Source organism: Octopus sinensis, linkage group LG10 (genome assembly GCF_006345805.1).
Source record: "Octopus sinensis linkage group LG10, ASM634580v1, whole genome shotgun sequence".
Lineage (NCBI taxonomy): Eukaryota > Metazoa > Mollusca > Cephalopoda > Octopoda > Octopodidae > Octopus > Octopus sinensis.
The window spans coordinates 43,706,590-43,730,465 of record NC_043006.1 but is presented as its reverse complement, the minus strand read 5'-3'; the positions used below and the strand labels follow the sequence as shown (position 1 = coordinate 43,730,465).

At 34.8% G+C, this 23,876-nt stretch overlaps 1 protein-coding gene across 11 annotated transcripts in view; it reads left to right on the top strand.

The window, feature by feature from the left end:
• The window catches only part of LOC115216522 (misshapen-like kinase 1), an 835,290-nt gene that overhangs the window by 601,833 nt on the left and 209,581 nt on the right, over nucleotides 1–23,876 (top strand). For 10 of the 11 annotated variants that reach the window (XM_036506597.1, XM_029785962.2, XM_029785961.2 and 7 more), the window contains one exon: nucleotides 22,809–22,953. In XM_036506597.1, the coding sequence (XP_036362490.1) occupies nucleotides 22,809–22,953 (145 nt within the window). The remainder of the gene's footprint in view (nucleotides 1–22,808; nucleotides 22,954–23,876) is intronic. The other variant, XM_029785963.2, reaches the window with a different exon arrangement.

Below are 23,876 nucleotides of genomic sequence, written 5' to 3'. Positions count from 1 at the left end.
GGCAGCTTCTTTTGCAGAACTACTAAGCTATAAGGATATCAATGAATAAGCACTGGCTGTTAAGAGGTGGTGAAGGTGGATAAATACAAAGACATACACATACATACAAACATTTATACAAATATAGCTACATATATGTGTGTGTGAGTGTTTGTGTATATATATATATATATATATATATATATATATATGTATGTATGTATGTATGTATGTATGTATGTATAAATGTGTGTATGTATATTCTTTTTTTCTTTTATTTGCTTCAGTCATTTGACTGTGCCCATGCTGGAGCACCGCCTTTAGTCAAACAAATCAACCCTAGGACTTATTCTTTGTAAGCCTAGTACCTATTCTATTGATCCCCTTTGCCGAACCACCAAGCCACGGGGACGTAAACAAAACAACATCAGTTGTCAAGCGATGATGGGAGGGGGGCAAACACAGAGACACAAGCATATATATATATATATTATATATATATATATATATATATATGACGGGTTTCTTTCAGTTTTTGTCTACTAAATGCACTCATGAGGCTTTGGTTGGCCCAAGGCTGTAGTAGAAGACATTTGCTGAAGTTGCCACACAGTAGAACTGAACCCTGAACCATGTGCAAGCAACTTACCACAAAGCCACTCCTGTGCTTAATATATATATATATATATATATATATATATATATATATATAAATGTAGAAATTTATATATACATACATATGTGTGTGTGTGTATATATATATATATGAATGATTGGCTTCCACGCAGTTTTCAATCACCAAACTCACAAAGCATTGATCTGCTTGGGCTTATACTAGAAGACATTTACTGAAGGTGCTATGCAGTGAGGCTTAAACCCAACACCATATGGTTGCCAAGTGAACTTCTTAACCACACAGCATTTTCTGTGCGTATTTGTGAAAACAGTTTTGCAACAGATAGCTACTGCTTCACTAGAAAAGTCTCATTGTAAATAATAGATAGTATTTTGTCACCTTGAGTGATATCACTGTTTTGATATTAATAAGGATTCGTTTTCTAATGTTGTTATTTTGAATCTTTCTAAAAGAGTGGAGTTTATACAATACAGTAGCATACTGGTTTGGAACAGGAATTAAGATTAATGTCTTGTTCTGTGGATGTTGAACGGCATCTGATTTTATAGATCATATTCAAGTCTTACCATGCTTTTGAGAAACTGAAATGACTGTGTATAAAGTGTGATATTTTCAGCTCAGGGGCTCCAAGTTTGTCTTTCACCACCACCACTGTTACTGTGCTGTAGTCTTGGAAAAGACACTGAATTTTTTTGCCTTGTCTATTTAGCATTAGGTTATTCTTGGTGATGGCACATGGCTCAGTGGTTAGAGCATCGAGCTCACAATCATGAGGTAGTGAGTTCGATTCCCGGACTGGGCTGCATGTTGTGTTCTTGAGCAAGACACTTTATTTCATGTTGTTCCAGTTCACTCAGCTGTAGAAATGAGTTGTGATGTCACTGGTGTCAATCTGTATCATGGCCTTTGCCTTTCCCTTGGGCAACATCAGTGGCAGGAAGATGAGAGGCTGGTATGCATGGGTGGTGGATAGTCTTTCATAAATAACCTTGCATGGACTTGTGCCTCAGAGAGGAACTTTCTAGGTGCAACCCCATGGTCATTAGTGACTGAAGGGGGTCTTTACCCTTTATTCTAGAGAAAGTAGAGATAGCTACCTAGTTAGATATATATTTATAGAGATAGAGAGAGTAGAGAGAGAGAAATGAAGAAAATTGAAATTTATGTATAATCGAGTTGCTTATAACCCTAAGATCAAAGTATACCATTTACTTTCTACTTGTTTCAGTCTTTGGACTGTGGCCATGCTGGGACACCACATTGGGGCGTCTAGTCGAATAAATTGACCCCAGCTTTTTTTATAGTTTGAACTTATTCTGTCAGTCTCTTTTGCCAAACTGCTAGGTTATGTGGAATCAAACAGCCCAACACTCATTGTCAAGCAAGGTGCTGTGCAGTGGAATTGAACTGCACAGCACCACATGGTTGCAGAACAAGTGTTTTAAGCACACAGTAAAAACAATAACCAATATTTTCTACAGTTTGTAACATGATAATCTATATTTTCCCCAACAAAAAATGTCACAAGGAATATTTTGTTTGTTCACATCACAAGTTGAACAGCAAGATGTTGGTAGTAAGAGATATTTTTGTGACAAGAGTATTAACCTAACTGCTTTATAACTGGCACCAAAGAAATACTACAAGAGAAATTACTAAACTATACATTGTCACATCAAATTATAAACTAACATAAAGAAATTTGCGTCTGATTTAGAAACAATTTTGAAGATAAAGGAATGGTTTAACTAAGAAAAATAAAATAAAAAAAACAAGAGAGAGAGAGAGAGAGAGAGAGAGAGAGAGAGAGGAAACAATTTTAAATTAATGGTGAACTTAAGTTTACCAACAAACATCAGGAAATTGTAGCCATCTTTTGACGTGAACCAGAAATAGATTTAAAATCATTAGATGGAGGAGGAAAATGATATTGAAAAAGATGGTGGCAGTGGGGTAAGTGGGTGGGTGGCGGGGATGGATTGAAGGAAAACAATGTTTGAATTAATTAGATTATTTTTGCTTTTGTTCTAATTCATCAATTAAATTGGAGTTTAATTAGAAAATTAAACAGCACTTTAGCAATGAGCATTCACTGGCTTTTAATGACTGGCTATTTTTGTGCAAATAGAATTAGTAGATTAGCAACTGCAATGCGCTAAAGGTCTTGACTATGGGACAGATGACTTTTGAAATGAAAATAGCAAAATTGTGCAGTGACTAATCATACAAGATTAGAAGTTTTGTTGAAATAAATTCATAAAGAAAAAAATAAAAGGAGAGAGAGAAAGAGAAAGAGCGATTATTTGGTTATTGTAATGAAAACAATAAAATATCCAAAAATGAAAGAAACAGATTTCAATAAATGAACGTTGAAATGTAACGAGGCAGTAAAATGAAGTAAAGCATCGGGATAAAAGGTTAAGAGAGAATTTTGAAGAGAAACAATAGCATGAAAAAAAAAAACAAAAAACAAAAGCAAACAAAAACACACACATACACACAAAGGAACAACAATATCAACAGATGAGAGGTAGAGAGCAAAGGATAGATAGATACCATTAAGATAAGGGAGAACAGTATGGATACAGTTTTTGTTTTATAACTTAGCAAGCATAGAAATTTAATTGTAAATAACTTTTTACTTTTTGTTTAAAAAAAGAAAATATAACTTTATTTAGATAAGCTAATAGATGCAAAGTACTAATCAGTGATGTTTTTTTTCCCCCTAAATATTCATTATTTTTTCCTAGTTTTTACAAAGAAAAATTGCTGCATATAAATCTGTGTTAATTTTATGAGCTAACAAAGTATTATGGGTGAATTCTACATATTATGTATTCTGGCAAGCATGCATTCACTGCGGCATTAACGTCATTAAATTAAGTAGTGAGGCCAATCTGCTACGGATGTTCACTTTAGAAGTCCTTTTTGCTCTTCTCATGGATTGATGGTTTCAGGGAGATTTTTCCAGAAGACAAAGAAGAGATAGAAAGTGTGTTTGTGGGGAGTTAACGTGATATAATATGATATATATATATATATATATATAAACTGTATACATTGTATGTATGTTTACATATACATATATATCAGTGTGTGTATGTTGGTATGTGAGTATGCATGTATTTATATTTGTGTGTACATATGCATACATACATACATTATATATATATAATATATATATATATATAATATATATATATATATATATATATATATAATATATATATATATATATATATATATATATATAGTGGAATAAAATTAGTGGTAGTACTGCCGCTGATGGTGTGAGGGAGGATTTCTCGTCAGCCATCAATTATATGACTGTATATCATGAGTCAAATGCAGTAGTAGCCTGCGAGCTATGAGAGTTTTTGGTTTTTCACAAATGGATTCCATGTAAAAGAATCTTCAATAGTGATTGTTACTTAAGGCACTTGATTACTTTTGGAGGAAAAATAAATTTCCTATTCACACGTGTGCACATGTATGTACACACGCGCACACGCACACACACACACATACACGCATGTACATATCCATCTTAGTTTGTCTCATCTTATTTCCCATTTTTGTCACCTCTGCCTCCCAACTAACCCCTATCCTCACCTGCTGCATTCCCAGAGGGGTTTCGGAATTGACAAAAAAGGAAAACCAGATTATATTGCCAGAGGTGAGTGGAGCATTGAGACCTTTTCCATTTGGAATTCACAGAAATCATAGAAATGTGTGTCTCGATGATGTATAAAGCCATACTTTAAAAATAGTTTAATGCAAAATATAATGATGTTTAGCTTGATAGTAAAAAAAATAATTATAAAATAAAATAAAATAAAATGAAATAAATATGAAATATATTTCTGCGGAACTTTTCTCAAAAATATATTCTTATTTCATGCCAACAGGCCTAAACAATCTCTAAAGTTTTGAAACTTGAGCTCAAATCTGGGGCTAAAATTTCATTATTACATGAAAGATTACATAAGACTTCAGTAAGTACACAGCCACCGCCAATACCATTGTCACAACCATCATCATTTCACATTTGTTTTCAATGCTGGAATGGTCGAATAATTTGAGAGGATCAGACAAGCCACATTGCAACATTGGCCTCCAAGGTCAGTTTTGGAATAATTTCTATGGCTTGAAGTTCTTCCTCAAATTAGTTATTTCTCTAAACCTTTCATAATTCTAGGTTATTTTCTTATTATTATTTGGTGTTATTCCTTAAGGACAGTGGATAACAGAAAATGGTAGAGCATTAGACTGAATTCTTTACTTCTCCTATTGCATTCTGAATTCAAATCCTATCAATGTCAACCTTATCTCTCCTCTCTATACACGGCCAAGATAATAGAGTACCAGTTAAGTACTGGCAGATAGTTTTGATCAGCTGTTTGATTTCCTTGTACCTATGTTAGGTGAACTCAGCCTTTCATCTTTTTGGAATCAGTTAAAAGAAAGTAACAGCCAAATATTGGGGTTGATGTAATTGACTTCTCTCTCCCATCAGAATTGCTGACCTTATTCCAAAATTATTATTTTAATTATTAAGCACCAGTGGAACACTGGGGTCGTTGTAATCGACTAGTCCCCTTACCTCAAATTTCAGGCTTTGTGCTTTTATTAGAAAGAATTGTTGTTGTTCGTCGTCATCTTCTTCTTCTCCTCCTCCTCCTCCTCCTATTGTTATTGTTATTATTATTATTGCTGCTGCTGCAGCAGCGAGCTGGCAGAATCATTAGCATGCCGGGCAAAATGCTTAGCCATATTTCGTCTGTTGCTAAGTTTTAAGTTCAAATTCCGCCAAGGCCGACTTTGCCTTTGATACTTTTGGGTTCGATAAATTAAGTACCAGTTGAGTGCTGGGGTCAATGTGATTGACCTACCCCTTCCCCCACAAATTTCAAGCCTTGTACTTTTAGTAGAAAGGATTATTATTATTATTTCTTAAATTGGATTAACATTTGAAATTTATACAATGAAAATAAATAAAAAAATTTCTCTAGAGCATTAATGATGTTAGTGAAGAAATTCTGTCTGTGTACTCATTCTGCTATAAACTACCGCTCCATCATATTTTTCTATGTGTAAAACCAAACTAACATACAAACAAATCAACCCTTTTCTTAAGGCACTAGATCCAGCTTTACAGAGGAGATGGACTGGTCAGATAATTGACTTTGAAGACCAAGACAGAGATTCAGTTCCAACTCCAATTAATTTGGGGTGGGGGTAAGGATTGGTTGGTGGGTCGGCACATACAAACTCGACTAACTTGAAACTAAAATAAATCCACAAAGGAAATAAATTGTATTAGTTTCTGAAAAATAAGGGAATGAAAATGTCTTCTCTTGTTTATTCACTGACAGCTTCTTAGAATATCTTTGTTTCCTCTGTTGGTTTAACTTCTTTTATCCCCACCAACATTTTTCTTGTTGACTCTTCTGTCCTTCTTCACCGTGTTTATTGTATTTACCAATTTACATTGTCTCTGATGGTGCTTCTCAGTCTAATATTCTGTTCGAAAATGAATAGGCATGGCTGTGTGGTCAGAGGGTGAGAACGAGGGGTTGCTTCGCTCGGGGATTTGCTAGGCAAAATATCATAACACGCACAATTATTTTCCACTATCATTGGTGCAGGTGTGGCTGTGTGGTAAGAAGCTGGCTTCTCAACCACAAGGTTCCAGGTTCAGTCTCATTACACAGCACCTTTGGCAAGCATTCTTTCCACTAAAGCCCCATGCTGATCAGAGCTTTATGAGTGGATTTAATCAACAGAAACTGAAAGAAGCCTGTGGTATGTGGTTGTGTGTGTATGTGCATGTCCTCTTCCACCACTTGACAGCCAGTGTTGGTTTGTTTGTGTCCCTGTAACTTAGGAGTTTGGCAAAAAAGGGACTGATAATTTAAGTATCAGTCTTTAAAAGGAAAAAAGAAATTACTGGGTTCAATTAGTTCAAGTAGACCCTTCAAGTGGTGACCCAGCATGGCCGCATTCCAATGACTGAAACTAGTACAAGAGCAAAAGAATATCAGGGTAAAGATATTCTATAATGTGGCAGCGTATTTTGTTGTAGATAAGTGTTTGTTGGCATCTTGACTAAAAACTGGTACCTCGTATCCCGTCAGCAGTGCTGCAGCCTCAGGCAACATTTACAGAGCAAATCATCGAAATTCTCCTCAGTTTTGTACTTGAAGACACAATCAAAAGAGAACTGAACAGAAATGGATATGTGGTTTGGTACTTTAAACTGCCAAAATAGAATGAATTCATTTAAGAACTGAATAATATCTGCTTCTGCATCTTAACGTTTTGATTCGATCATTAAATTCGGCTCTTTTGGAAATCCCATAGAAAACAGCAGGCATAGTCTTTTGAAGCATGTGTTTACCCCATCTCTCTCTTTCTCTCTCTCTCTCTCTCTCGTCATGGTGGTAGTGGTGGTGTTGTTGCTAACTATGTAAGGACTGCAGCATTTCATAAATAATTCTACACCCATTATCTTACTTCAAGTTTTGCTTTTGGTTTCTAGAATAAAAAAAAAAAAAGAAAATGAAAGGAAAGAACATAGTTTATAAAATATAGTTCTAAATAATTATTGACTTAAAAGGCCTTTTATTGTTGATTTTTAATTGGGAGTTACAATTCTCTTTGGTCCCATTCACCAAAGGGACAGTTATTTTGTTCGGTCGTCTGTATACGATTTATGCTAGAAGTAGTCGCTTTACTGGCTTGGTTTGGTGGGTAGAGGATATTCCTTTTATAGAATTCTGCTTGCAATGAATTTTCTGTCAAATAAATATATTAATCTACTTTCAATATAGACAAGTTTGGCATTCCCCCCTCTCTCTCTCTCTTTCTTTCTTTTTCTCTTTCTTCTGACTTATTATATCACTTCCAAACTTATAAATTTTATATCAGCTGCCAATCAATTAAATCTGCTTTAAATAGAATAAATTATATTCATTCATAGTAGTATAGGATAATAGTACTTGCATACATTCATTCATCCGCTCTCTGTATGTATCTATCTTTGTAAATACCTGACTGACCCAAAGCTTGCAAGTGAATAAAACAGTTCTGTTGCATGCCATGCCTGGTAAGACAAGGAATTTTAAATTCACCGGGCCATTATTTGTGTGAACTTTTGGATCACGTTAGTAATACTGAGATGGGAGTTCACGCCAAATTTGAACCCTTATAATAATCTTCCCTGCTGAGCTTTTAAGTGTGTACTACACAAGAAATTTTGTGTATTATGTATATGTATATGTATTAATTCACATGTGCATCTGCATGTAATTTTCATGATGAAATGCAATTATGCAGTAATTCCAGTTCCAAAATATCACAGAGAACCTTGAATTCTCATTTAAAGACATCTTATGTCAAAGACATTCTCATTAAATAATTCAACTCTAGAACCATGCTGGGCTGTCAGAAGAACTCTCAACTTGGTTTGCGGACATTATTGAATGAAGAATCTAAGAAGAAAGGCTGGGCTGTATTAAGTAAGAACCAGCTGTGTGTTGAAAACTTGGGTCTGCAACAAATCTGAGGTTGGAACAGGTTAATTATTGAGGAAAAGCGTAGATAAAGATCAACTCAACACTGAGAATATCATTTGATAATTAGATATGCATCCAAGAATTCAAAGATTATGGGAGGTGCAATTGGTGGGACTTTGCAGCAGGGACTTCTCTTGGTTTCTTTAATTTCTCTCTAATCAATAAGCTGTCATACTACTATTAACAGACATTGTGCTGCCTTATCTTGCCCAGGTATTTTACCTGTCTTATGCTTAAACTGGCCAGATCTTACCTCTCACACCTACCCTACTATGTCATTACAGAAGTAAACAATCACATCGTTGAAATCCTGAAGCTATGAGATATTGCATGATTGATTCAAAACAATGCGAATAAATAGGCAATACATTTGACAGAGTAATCTGAATTCTGAAGGATTACAACTCTGAAGGGATGATAAAAATTTTATGGTTTTTGCTTTCTCTTGAATTTGTCTCTGCCGACAAACATAACTTGCACATGTGTGCGTGCAAGCTCCAACCCCGCCATCCTTTACTCTTTTTCCCTTTTGTTTACCATCATCATCTCCATTATTATTCCGGTGGGCTCTGTGCTGCAGTTGTAAGTTCTCAGTGAACTCGTGCCGCAGGCTGGTTTCTATTTCCATTTGAGGCCAACCATTCCCTTCTGTTTAAATAGGACAGCGTCTTAATTGTTCCTGCCTCTCTCTCTCTCTGTAAATTTAAGGCTTGATGACTTGAGTAACAAGTATTGTCGTTGACATTGTTATCACTATCAACATTGTTTAAATAAATTTAGAGACTGATGTAAAGTAATTAACTGTTACTTTCTCTTAATTCATATCTCTCTCTGTCTCTCTCTATCTCTCTGTCTCTCTCTCTTTGTCTCTCTGTACACAGCATGGAAATTATTAAAAATGGGAATGTGTTTGCTTTAAAAAAAATTGTAACTTTTAATATCTCATGCTCCATTAAAGTTATTTTAGTTGGTCTAAGCAAATACAAATTTAGTGTGTGTGTGTGTGTGTGTGAGAGAGAGAGAGAGAGAGAGAAAGAGAAAGAGAGATTGTATAAACTGCTTTATTATCATTTTAATGGGATTTCCCTAATGTTTACATGTTTTGGGGTTAGGTTTTATTTATTTTTACACATGCTTGGATGCCCTGTTTTTAACATCATCATGGCTGTTTTTAAAAACATCCGTTGAGTCCAAAACATTATATCTTTCATTTAAATTATTCTTTTTAGCCTTGAGGTCTTCCCCCCCCCCACCCCAACTTTTACTAGTAACTCTTTGGCTTTCTCATTCTTGGTTTTATGCCAATTTCTCTTAAACTTTTTCTTTTCTTATTATCTTCATCTCATATACATATCTTCTGCCATCATTTTCCTTCCTCTACCTGCAAATCACTTTTTTTTTTTCTACACCTTCTTCTCAAAAATTCCATCCACTCTTGCTATCTCCTGTAGAACATGCATTTCTCTGCTGCACCATTTTATAATGCAACTCTGTTATCAGTCCGTCCCAGTCAATAGCCCTACCCTTCTCTCATCTTCACAGACAATTTTCCTTATTACTGCCAGCCCCACCCTACCTCATCAACTCTCTGCAATCTTTCTATAAGGAAGAACCAAAGAGCTTGAAATCTTCCATTACTGAATATAAGTCTTTGGGACTAATTGCGTCAATAAATTGATTTCTTTGCAGCCCTTATAAGTTTATTGGTGGAAAATGTAAATGCCAGGACACAGCACAAAATTCTCAGTGATTCTGAAATCCCATAAATACGAAATATTGGAGCAGTACCCCTCTCCCCAATTTATCTCTTAAAACTTCTCTGCAAATGGACCCAGCTTGTAATGCTTCTGTTCTAAAGGCTTTTATATGTCAGAGTGTGTATTTGTCTACACAACAGCTTCTATATAGATATATATAAATATGTATATATATATATATATATATATTATATATATATCTGCATTCCAATTTATTTGTGTAATTGCCTTTCTGTCTGCCTATCTATGTAGTTATCTAGCCTGCCATTCATCCATCCATCCTTCCAAAATTCATTCATACTACCCGTCCATTCACCCATCCATCCATTCATTCATTCATTCATTCAATCAATAGACAGAGGTAGGAAAAAAAAAATCTATCTACAATTCCTTCCTTCCTTTCTTTGTATGTGTGTTAGATAGATAGTTGAGCAAGTAAATGGTTTTTTTTTTTTTTGAAGTTTGCTCCCACCCAGCAATTAAATTCAGAGTAATAAGTTACAAGGAGGTTTCACAATTTAATATACCTTTCGCTCTACTAACTTAGTATTGAGAACTTCTTTATAGATGGAGGTTAGAAAACAAAATCAATTGGGTGAGTTATGGGCATAGAAATAGATATAGGTGTAGTTAAATAATTTACACTCAAATATAAACATAAATAACAACATTTTTTGTCACGTGTGTGTTTCTGTTGGATTTTTCTATGTACTCTGTGTGTGTGTACATGCTGGAGCACCACCTTTCTCAAGGTGGTGCTGCAGTATGGCCATAATCTAAATGACTGGAACAAGTAAAAGATGAAAGATACCTATTAGGGTGGTTCCATAACCAGAATTGGAATATTTTGAATTTAAAAGGCGGTGAGGTGGCAGAAATGTTAGCACATGGGGTGAAATACTTAATGGTATTTCGTCTGTCTTTACGTTCTGAGTTCAAATTCCACCGAGGTCGACTTTGCCTTTCATCCTTTCAGGGTTGATAAATTAAGTACTGGGGTCGATCAAATTGACTGCACTCCCCCCCCAAATTTCGGGCCTTGTGCCTAGAGTAGAAAGGAATATTTTGAATTGTTTTATTCCATTATTTATTACCCATACAAGACACACATGTCAAAGATGTGGTTTTGTTATAAATATTTAGTGACCTCAAACAAAGCCCTACTGATAGAAGTTCTTAACCATTTCGCTTACCATATTTCTGTTGACTAATTCTACCTATGTTACCATTAATTTCAAAACACAAAAAAATTTATGGAAGTAACTTTTTATTGGTGTTTGGGACATAAATTAACACAAAATTTTGATGTAAGGTTTTAAGTTAGATTACTTTAGAATGAGAAGTTTGTATCATAAAACCATGAGCAGCTTCAGGTAGGTTGGTATCAAAGGTGTCCCTGGACCAAGCAAAGCTTGGCGATTGAATTTGCTTGATGGAAACTGAAAATAAGCTCATCATATAATGTATATATATATGTATTTATGTGTTTCTGTATGTGTATGTACATGTGTATGTTGTGTTCCCTGTTTTGAACATTGTCTGATAGATGTAAATAAGTACCACTGCCATACAAGAGATGTTGTTCATTGCCAGTCTTTCATAAAAGCCTGTCTTGTCATGTTAGCTTATTTGGAAATGGGTGAGGATTAGTGACCGGGCATAGAACATACATCTCAACAAGTTCTGTTTGACCTTTCCAAGCGTGGAAAGGTGTGCATTAAAACAATAGCGATAATAAATCTTGCCAATAAGTTAATTTAAATGTGACAAATCTGATTGACAAGATAAAATCATTGTATCAAGAAATCTTTGAAATTCAGTGAAATGTTGCTGAAAACAGAAATAAATGACATGTCCTACATCGAGTTTTGTAGGAATGCACACATGTGTGTGTACATATAAGTGGGTTTGCAGTATGTATGTGCATATATAAAAATAATATTGTGATCCAGCTATCAGGCTCAATATCTTCATTGCAAAATATTGGGTTTACGTGTATTGCACTGTCATTTGATTAACCCCCAAATTATGCTTCATAGAACAGACTTATGGTGAAAGGCAGTCCAACTTTGTTTACTCCTCACCATCACCATCACCACACTCCTACCCACCAGGCATTCTGTCAAAGACCATGTTTTTTTAGTCTGTACTTTCTTTTCAATATGTTAGGATGATTTGAGGGCAATCTAAGTGCTATGTTTAGAAGGTTGAGCCTCCACATGAAAGCTTAGATTCTTCACTAATTCTAATCTATATTATTTCAGAAGCATGAAGCCTTTAAACTAAATTCCTTCCTTTTGTTTCTTCTAAACCTTTCTAAACTTACTCTAAGAAATTCCAGACAGATTTCTCATCCTGAATTCCATAATTCTATAGACCAGAATGACAAGTGGAGATTAAGTTTACAATTGCATTTCAGCAGTGAAGTATTGTTATTCTTTGATATGGATTCAGACTGCTACTGACCAGAACTTACTGAGAACAATGTATGGCGTGAAGTGGCCACTTGGATCTATGATATATGGGGTTTCTTACCCCTCCCAACACACATGCACACACACACACACATACACACATGTGCACGTGCACATAAACTTTCGCTTTGTGCAACCCATACCAACATGGAAGAGTAGACATAAAAATGATGTATTAATGATGCGGTTGTATAATGTATCTAACGCTGTATTGAAAAGTGTTATGTTGTGATACCCATGTGTTTCCCAACAAGAGTGATGGGAAGAATGTGAGAGATGGTTCCAACTGAGAATCAAAAATGGATGGGTATTCTTGTTAATGGGGTACTTACTTTGGCTCTGCTGGCACTCACCTTCCTAATATTGATAATGGTATTATTGGGACTATATGCGTAATATCTATAATGTATTCCGTTGTATTGATGTTTGCGTGATATGTGCGATGCGTTTGTCTATACTGCAGATTTATCTACATTTCATAGATTTCTCTATGAGAATGTAATATCTATATTTTCCCCACTATTTGTTCGTTTTCATTTGCCTTCCAATTATATGTGTGTGTGAGAGGGAGAGAGAGAGATTATTGTATGTGAGTGTGTATAGTTGAATGCATATTAGTGTTCGTACTCATTTGGTTAGAGTGCATACTTGTGTATATCCATATATATATATATATATATACACACACATATATATACACATACATATATGTGTGTATGTATGTCTGTTTCTCCATCTCTTAATGTCTGCATCTTCATACTGCCTCTTTATCAAATATTTATTTTCCTATCTTTCTTTATATATGTAATTCTTCTATGTGCTTTGTTTGAGTCTTTGGTCTTCGTCAGCGCTATTCTCATAGAATTTCCCTTTCTCACTTTATTCTCTCATGCTTATCCAGGTTATCCATCAACAGACATTGCTTCGTTGTTGAATTTTTTTGGCTTTCTTCTTTTTCCTGCTTTGTTTTTTTTTTCTTCTTTTTCCTGCTTTGTTTTTTTTTTCTTCTTTTTTTAATATTTTTTTTTTGTGTTCATCTTACAGTGGAAAATAAAATTCACAAAACAACTTTTAAGATTTATGAAAACAGTATGCGTAAATATGTGCCTGTGTATAACTATGCATGTATGTATATATTTGTATGCACACACACACACACACACACACACACATATATATATATATATATATATATATATATATATGCATATATATGCACACAATCTCACACAAATAAACATATATAATTGTGTGTATGTTTACATATGTATATATCATATTTATATATGCATTTATATATATATATGTATATGCAGACACACGCACAATTACACAAATGCACATTTATAAATATCTGAGTGTATGTTTATAAGTATATGTTTACATATGTATATATATTTGTACATGCGCTTGTATATATATACATATCTGTATGCATACACATACATACACAATCATATTTACATCCAATATACATGTATAAGTATATAAATGCATGTACACACACACACATTTGTGTGTATGTGTGCATTCACTAATGTATTTACACACACACACACACACACACACACCTATCCATGTAAAGGATGAGAATTTGTGAGGAATGATTTTTATTTGAAATATAAGCAACCCCTTGTATTTCAGTTTTACTACCAACTTCTTGGCTAATTCTTTAATATATCTGTTTTACATAGACTTTCTTTTCCCTCTTATCCCACCCCAATCTGTTCAACACACTTCCTCAGCCCCACCCCACCCCCGAACCCCTTACAATGTTGAGCAACAATCTTGTTTGTTTATTCGTTTGTTTCCCTTCATCTCCTGTTGAAAACCTAGTCCCTGCCCCTCCCAATGGCTCCCTCCTCTTCCATCCTGCTTCTCTATTTAGTCTCTGACAAATTTATTTTGCCTCCGCTTTGCATGAATTCTGTCTTTGATTTATACTTTATTGTCATTTTCCAATCTAGCTTCCATGTTCTGATATTTGTTAGCACCATGCATACATGAGATTTTATTTATTCTTGTTAGCTTCACAGGAAATTTTTATTGCTACATTCCCATGAAAATATATGGCTCTTTGGCTTTTTTTTTTTTTTACTTTTCTTTATATTTTTCGAGTTTTATAGATTTTAACAGATTTATTTTTCTTCAAATTTGTTTTTTTATTATTATTATTTTATTTCCACTATAAACCAATAGCCAATTCATTATTTTGGTTGGATATATAATTTTCAACAATTTACTGGCTGCAAATATCATTATTCACCATTCCTTGTCTTTATGACCAGTTCAAATTAATATGTAGACATTATGTATATAAAATTTAAATCAACCACAAATACATTGTAACATAATATTCCTTTTGTAGAGATTTTAGAAACAAAATTTTAATTATCAAAGATAATAATAATAATTTACAAATATGTTAAAACTATTTTAGTATTTCCATCGAAATATTGATGGTTTTTAATGACATGCTGTTTTCACTGTCAATATTTCCCTCTTTTCATTTTTGATGGGCCATTTTTCACTTTGTGATAAATCACTTCTTAAATAAAACCATTTCTTTTTTATTTTATTTTCTTCTTATCAGCTGGCATTGTAAGAGTTTTAATATAGCAATTAACTCCGGAAAAATTCTACTTTTGTCAAAATGTCATGTCATCAAAATTTACTTCAATGCAACCTAATATTATATAAAACAATGAAAAAAAAAAAACCAAAAAGATTAAAATTTAAAGTCTTTTTATTTAAATTTGGTTCAAACTGCTTATCTTAAAAATAATGATTATTATTATTATTTTTTTTTAAACTTAATCCAGAGATAATTTTCATATACGCTTTCCTGTGACAAATGCGTTTACACAAAAATATTAGGAATGAATAAAAGTTAGTAATATGCAGGATTTTGGTTTATTAAAGCTAATAAAATATGTAATTCATTGTTGAATATGTATGAAACCTAATTTTGTGCTCAACAGCATATGCACTAAAACAAAAGTTAAATCTGTTAAATCAGCATTTAATCTTAAGTGGCTTATATTTGGACTAATTGGAAAAGTTACATCGCTGTAAAATATTGTCCCCACTGAAGATTTATATTGTATCTTGTACTTGTTGCAGTCATTGGACTGCAGCCATGCTGGGATCCGCCTTGAAGGGCTTTGCTCAAATAAATTGACCCTAGCACCTATTTTTTGAGTTTGGCACTTACTCTAGTGGTTTCTTTTGTTGAACCACTGAGGCACAAGGACATAAACAAACCAACACTGTTTGTCAAGTGGTGCGAGTGGGGAAGGAGACAAAGATGCAGACATAGATACGCACACTAGCTCTCCACTCAGTTTCTTATTTCTTTATTGCCCACAAGGGACTAAACATAGAGGGGACAAACAAGGACAGACAAACGGCTTAAGTTGATTATATCGACCCCAGTGCATAACTGGTAGTTAATTTATCGACCCCGAAAGGATGAAAGGCAAAGTCAAACCTCGGCAGAATTTTGAACTCAGAATGTAATGGCAGATGAAATACCGTCAAGCATTTCGCCCGGCATGCTAACAGTTCTGCCAGCTCGCTGCCACTCAGTTTTTGTCTACCAAATTCACTCTTAAGGCATTAGTTGGCCCAGGGTTGAAGACACTTGGCCAATGTACCACTCAAGTGAACTGAACCCAAGCAAGCTTCTTAATCATACAGTCATGGCTGTGTCTTAAATAAATCAATAATTAGTGTTTATCATATGGCAAATATGGCAAGGTGCTGGTATGGCTGTGTGGGTAAGAAGTTCCCTTTACAACTACATGATTTCAAGTTCAGTCCCACTGCATGGTAGCTTGAGCAAATACCTTCTATTATAATTCCTGTCTGATCAGTGCAACTTGTGAGTGAATTTGGTAGTTGGAAACTGTGTGGAAGCCCACTGTATGTGTGCATGTGTTGTGTTCTTCCCCCACCATTGTCTAGTAACTGGTGTTGGTTTATTTATATCCCTGTAGCTTAGTGGTTGTGCAAAACAGAGGATTAACGAAAAATAGGTATGGGGATTAATTTTGTTTGACTAAACCCTTCTAGGAAGTGCCCCAACATAGCTGCAGTCCAATGACTGACATTAGCAAAAGAAGGAGTATCATTCTATTGTTTCAATGGAATTATGCTGAGAGAGTAATGGTGAGAGAAATGTGTGGGATGAAGCTGTTTGGTAAGAGGATGATTGAGGACTTGATGGGGATGCTGGGGCTGGCGGAAGCGGTAGAATGTTTGGCAAGGGTAAATGGAGTGAGGTGGTGTGGACATGTGTTGAGGAGGGATGAAGAGCATGGTCCGAGGAAGGTGATTGCGTTTGAGGTAAATGGAGCGTGAAAGCGAGGTAGACCGTGGAAAAGATAGAGAGGACAGGTGGGGGAGGAGATTGGGAGGGTTGGTTTGAAAAAGGAGGACGCCCAAAATCTGGTAAGATGGTGTGAGGGCAGAGGGTAGGTTTGAAAAAGGAGGACGCCCAAAACTGGGTGAGATGGTGTGAAGGCGGTTGCTATGGCATTGAGGTAGATCTGGCCAACCCCATTAACGGGGACAAAACCCGGATTTAAAACACTGGATGATGATGATGTGTCAATAGAATTATGCTGAGAGAATCTTCTTACATTTCTTTTCTTAACGTGGCTTGGCTGTGTTTATAGTGGGAGGTGATTTAATAAGTGAGAATTATAATAGAATTGAAAATATCAGACAAAAAAAAATACTTCATGTAATTTTGTAAATTTGTAGAGTCATCCACTGTATACTAACATTGTAAAAAAATTTTTCGCTCCACCCCCTTTGGTCTTTTCTTCTCCACTCTCTTCTCTGTCTCTGTGATTATTTTTCTTCCCTTTCCTCTGACAATGCATTTCTCCATGTGTACACTAATTAAAATGATGGGAATTATGTTTCTGTGTTGCAAGTAGCACCTTTGTTGGTTGTCCTTTAAGGAAAGAAAAACCAAAACATAGGAGTGTTGTCAATGTTTACCTTATCGTTTTGAAAACTGTGTCCTTTTGTTTATATGATACAATTGTAAGGCAACAACAATGGGTTAAAAAAAAATAACGAAACAAAAAAAAAAAAAATCTAAATACAGTACAAACAAACAAACAAAGCAAAAAATAATTTAATCTGCAAAACAAAGCAGGAAAAAATTGTAACGATAACAAAATCATTAAAAACCAACTGAAAGACCAGAAATACAATCCTAGATTGAAATTCAACAACAATTAAAATCGGTGTAAGCAGCTACTTCATCTATTGTGTATTTTCTGGTTACATTTTTGAGTCTACTCATACTTAATTGGTTTTCAATGTAAGATGCTAATGTGTGCTGTTAAACTGCCTTCTCTTTGTTTTGGTTTTGTTTTTGTGGTGGCTTAAACTTTCATTAATTTACTTGGGAGATGTATTTATTTATTTATTTACTGGTGGTGGGAGGGTGGGGAATGATAATTTCACTTCTGTTGGTATTATGGAAACATTGTATCATCAGACTAAAATTACTTTACTGTACAGTGTTGGTTGTCTTATGTTTTGAGTTCAAAACTCACTGGCGTAACAAAAAACTGGGCTTGGCGTCTCGGTGTTTCAGTCAAGCGAAACCATCATTATTAACACTCTCATTCTTGCCAGAATCAGTAGTAGTGGAAGTTGTGGTGGTCATTATGTTGTAGAAGGAGGATCCCAACAAGCTATGATCAAAGAGCTAGTTGAATTTTTATTTTTTTGTGTGTATATAGCTAATACTCTTTTACTTGTTTCAGTCATTTGACTGTGGCCATGCTGGAGCACCACCTTTAGTCGAGCAAATCAACCCAGGACTTATTCTTTGTAACCCTAGTTCTTATTCTATCAGTCACTTTTGCCGAACCGCTAAGTTACGGGGACGTAAACACACCATTGTCAAGCAATGTTGGTAGGACAAACACAGCAACACAAACATACACACACATGTACATATATATATGTATACATATATACTATGGGCTTCTATCAGTTTCCATCTACCAAATCCACTCACAAAGCTTTTGTTGGCCCGAGGCTATAGTAGAAGACACTTGCCCAAGGTTCCACGCAGTAGGACTGAACTCGGAACCATGTGGCTGGTAAGCAAGCTACTTACCACACAGCCACACGTACCCCTACGCTAATGTTCATGATGACAGCATAAATATTTCAATCTTTTTGATCCTCTTCTGAAAAGTCTAATTTTTTGCAGTTTTTCTAGTTGTTTTCTTTTCTTTTTGATTGCAATTAGTGTAATTGTAATCCTTCATGTAATGTCTAGGGTTTACTATACTCACTGCTATACCTTGTGTCAAATAAAAGCAAATCATGATTGTTGTTATATTTGCATATACAGATCTTCCTTATGTGAAGATATTTTCGTCATTGAAAATATTCTCTCTGGACACAGGTCAGTACACATTACCCCCTGACCCTATCATCTGTGTAAGTCATGTACTGAGATATATTCCTGCTGCAAATATCATAGAGTATCATAAAAGATACTTTTCTCACTTTAGTCCCTTTCTGTTGATAATCTTCAAATAGTAAGGTTGTCATTATTTAGCCTCCAAGTTAGTTGACCTCCAATCAAAAGCATGGCAACAAGGGCCAGCGTGTCTTCATCAAGTTCAGTGTACCCAGGATTACATTATCCAATGTGTCCTTTGTTTTTATCTTTTTTTTTTAATGACAGAGATTATAACTGAGGGAAATTTTGGTTACATTTTCTAACAATTTGAGCAACAGTATAGCAAATCCTACCTTGGCTTGTCAACCAGTTTTGTTTTAAAAGAAAGAAAATTTTTGATTTTTTTTTTCTTTCACAGATTTCTATCTCCCTTGATTTTCTATCTAGACAACCTATATCTGTTGCGTGCGAACAACTTGCTTTTGGCTGGATTCAAATATTCACACATTTGCACTTACATGATCTGATGTCTTAAAACCTATTGACTAAGTTGTAATTTTATTTGGCAGAAATGTTGATGGAGCTTGTTATTCATATTTATTGTCATAAATTTCTCTCCATCTCAATACTATGGCGAATTTAAGCCAAACAACAAAACGCTTTATGTGCTGGTTATGGGTGACAGTTGGTTTAGCGATAGAAGCCTTTGCGGTAATATACTACAAAGTTCCGACTATCTCAGCATATTAAGAATTAATGAAGTCGTTACAGAGTCTTCTGATTTTGAGAGCTGCTTGCTATATAACAGAATAGACTTAAAATATGTTGTTAACATAACTGTTGATGAATGATAGCGTTTATTACTGTCACAATAGTCATGATATACTTATTTGCACATCATCAACATTTTCTACACTCCTGTAATAATGATACTATGAAACTGCAGCTAGGGAAAGATAAATTTACTGCTAGTAAAACTGCCAATAGATTGTGAATTATGAAATGGTAATGGCCTTTTAGATATGCTATATTGACTCACTAAGATTTAAACATGATTTTCTTAATTACTTTTCTTAATTTTTAAAGATCAATTTTCATTATTGTCCACTAAATAGTGATAGGGTGGAGGATTAGCTAGCGTATATCTTGTTGATTTAGTGGGCCAGCAGGTCATGGCTTTTGTCCTTTGATTAATTTTCTCAACCTAGTCATAAGCTAATAGGTTTATCTATTTGACTTTTAGAAACTATTTCTCACAAGATTTTGTCGAATCATTAATCATTAATCATTGCTACATTTTTGATATCAGTGAATTGTTATCAGAGATCTGTGTGTTTTATGATGTATAGATCAGAAAGTGCTTTCTTACTGCAGTTACAAGCAACACGTCATTTCTGGCTTTAGTTTATCCGCATCGATAAAAATTGTAAAAGAAATGGTCAAGAAAGACTATTTGTTGGCGTTTATATTTTTCTGGATCTTTTTTGATTAAGTATGAAGAATTGGGTGACATAAGAAAGCTGTGGCATTTTTTGCAAAGAAAGTAGAATTTGAAACTAATCTGCGTAATATATCTGTATCAGACCAGTGACTGTTTTTAATACTGTACACTTAGCTTCATAATTGTTATTATTGATTAGATTTCAAGAACTTATTGGCCTTTTCAAATGATTTAAAATGTCAGTAGGTGTGTGCCTTTGTAATTAAATATCAACAATGTTGTAGACTCACATTAAATAGTTTTTCTGTGTGTACCATGTTTGAGTTAGGGTGGTGGCGTTACTTTAAGTCTCAGACAACTTGGAGTCCAAAGAAAAAGGAGACTGGTAATAAATATGGGTGGGGAGAAAGGGGGACGGATGGACATTGAGTTGAGCAAACTGAGAAAAACGGAAACTGTTTGTAGTAAGTCAATCCTACTGTACAGCTGATTGTATAGTGTTCCTATCTGGATGAAGAAGATGGTAACCTGAAGCTTCAACGAAGGTCAGAAGTTAGGATGAGGACTGGCATTTCAATATGGCTGATAGACTTTCCAACACAATGATTTATGATAATAGTAGCAATTCCAATGGAAATCTGTGTGTGGCTAGAGTCTGATTAAGTCAACATGCTATTGCTAACAGATGGTTTCTGTGTAATTTACCGAATATTTGTATTCTGATGTTAAAATGGACAGCAGTGTGTTCGTTGTTGGCCAGTGATATTTCTGTGCCTAATTAAGCATTCATTACTGTATTGTATTGTTTGGAGAAGATATCAAGAGACAAGCAGAATAACCTTCACTCTATGGACACCATCTTGATCCTTCACACAAAGATCTTCAACTATACAAATTGGAATTACTGAAATTGCTTCTGACATCTTTGTTTACTTCATAATCATTATCTCGTGCCTCCTTACCTACCTCATTCTTCATTTTTCACTCACACCCCTTTCTTCTCCGCTTCTTTCCTTCTTTCCCCCCTCTTGCCTGCCACCAGAAACCAATTTCAGGAATATATGTTCTACAGCAATCTTTCCGAATGATATCTCAGGCATGATTTTCTGCTTAATGTACCATCATCTTCTGCTTGTGACACTACATATTTGTTAAGCTAAATGATGTCTCATATTTTATCCTGTTTAATTCCTTGTAGCACAAAACACACCTAGGTTTAAGACAGCATTTGTTTCATATATAGCATTTTCTTATTGATAAACTATTGCTTTGTAGGAAGTTCTATACTATCTGTGTGTGTAAGCTTATATATATACACACATATATATGCTTATTTATATATATATATACATATATATATGCTTATTTATATATATGATGATATACATATATATGCTTATTCATATATATATGCTTATATATATAAAAGCATATATATATATATATTTGTGTGTGTGTGTGTGTGTGTGTGTATGTGTGTATATAAGCATATATATATATGATTATACATATGTATATATATGCTTACACACACACACACACACACATGCTTACATGCATATATATGTGTGTAAGCTTTACTATATATTTGTTCTTATAGAGTTTTATCTATGTTCCTTTTAATTTGTTGCATGTGTAGATAATTGGCAATTTAACTCTTACAATATCAGTCATCCTTTCGGCTACAAGAGTATAAATTTAAAAGATAAATGATGCTCGTGAAGATAAAGCTAACAATGCCCTGTAAATTAATGTTGCAGTGTTCATTCCTCTCTTATTTCAATGTAGCAAGTTTGGAAACCTCTGTTGGGTTTTTCGAAGATGCTGCTGTTAAATTATCGTGACCTTTGTCGAATAGTTTTGATTTTTGTCTTTGGTCTCAATTTGTTAAACATTATTACATACAGCGACATAAAAATCCTCTGATTTTAAAACTACTCTTAAAAAATTTAACACACACACACACACAAATGCAAACAGTTTCTTAGCAGAAATAAATTGTATTCATTTCTTCATTGTCATTTCACCATCATTTTATTGTTGTTGTTGTGTAGCTGGTGAGTTGGCAGAATCGTTAGCACGTTGAACAGAATGCTTAGCAGTATTTCGCCTGTCGCTATGTTCTGAGTTCAAATCCCACCGGGGTTGACATTGCTTTTCATCCTTTTGGGGTCAATAAATTAAGTACCAGTACCATCACTGGGGTCGATGTAATTGACTAGTCCCCTCTCCCCAAATCTGAGTCCTTGTGCCTCCAGTAGAAAGGATTATTATTATTATTATTATTATTATTATTATTATTATTATTATCGTGATAATGAATCAATAGTTGAAGTATTTTGCTATATCTCTTTGTATTTTGGACTCAAATTCAACTGCTGTTGATACTAAATTTCATTAAATCTACACCCTTTTTTTTATATATATATAAATTTGATATTTTGTGCCAAAGTTTGAAATCATTAGTATTAATTCTTCTCTTCTTTTTTGATATTTTTCAGAACAAAACTGAAGTGACAAGCAAAGATGTGGAGCGCGATCGGAACCGAGATCGATACAGCGATCGTCACCGCGAACGTGAAGCTCAAAAGAGTAGTGGTAAGCCACCACTAGCACAACGAATTAATCTTGCCCCCGGAGCTTTGGGTAGGCGTTAGGCATGGGCAAAAAATATCAGCTCTGACATCAACTAACAGATTTACTAACCCTTGCATTGCTCACTTTTGCAATTCTAAACTAACATGTTTGTTTGACCCACTGCTTACTAACCTTCAGAATAACCTTGGGACAGTGGGTTCTTTTATTCTTTAATTTGTTTCAGTCATTTGACTGTGGCCATGCTGGAGCACCACCTTTAGTCGAGAAGCCTAGTACTTACTCTGCCGGTCTCTTTTGCAAAACAGTTAAGTTACGGGGACATAAACGCATCAACATCGGTTGTCAGGTGATGTTGTGGGCACAAACATATACACACAAATATGTATATATGTGTATATGCATATATACATATACGATGGGCTTCTTTCAGTTTCTGTCTACCAAATCCACTGACAAAGCTTTGGTTGACTCGAGGTTATAATAGAAGACACTTGCCCAAAGTGCCATGCACTGGGACTGAACCCAGAACCATGTGGCTGGTAAGCAAGCTACTTACCACACAGCCACTCCTTCTTTTACCAGGAGACTCTTTACATTCTGGTACTTAGAAATTCAAACCCTTTTAAGGGCACACCAGGACTTGTCTTTCTGGAAATCAGGAAATTGGCACAATCAGGGTTCCTGCCTTTTGTTTCATTGACTTGATTTTTTTCTTCTTAATAATGAAATGGTTTACTTGTCGGAATCAAATGGGTGCTCATCTAGCAGAAATGGCAGCTCACCAAGGATAGGGAGGGGTGCCTTGTGGTATTTAGTTATGTCCCTTTGTATTCTGAATTCAAGCCCATATGTGAACAGTGATGAAACTACCTGTGATATACTTGTGGGGGAGGTGGGGGGTCATCAGATGTAACACCTTTCGAAAACTGGTTGTTTTGTGCCCTTGTTAGAAATCATTTAAAAAATTATCG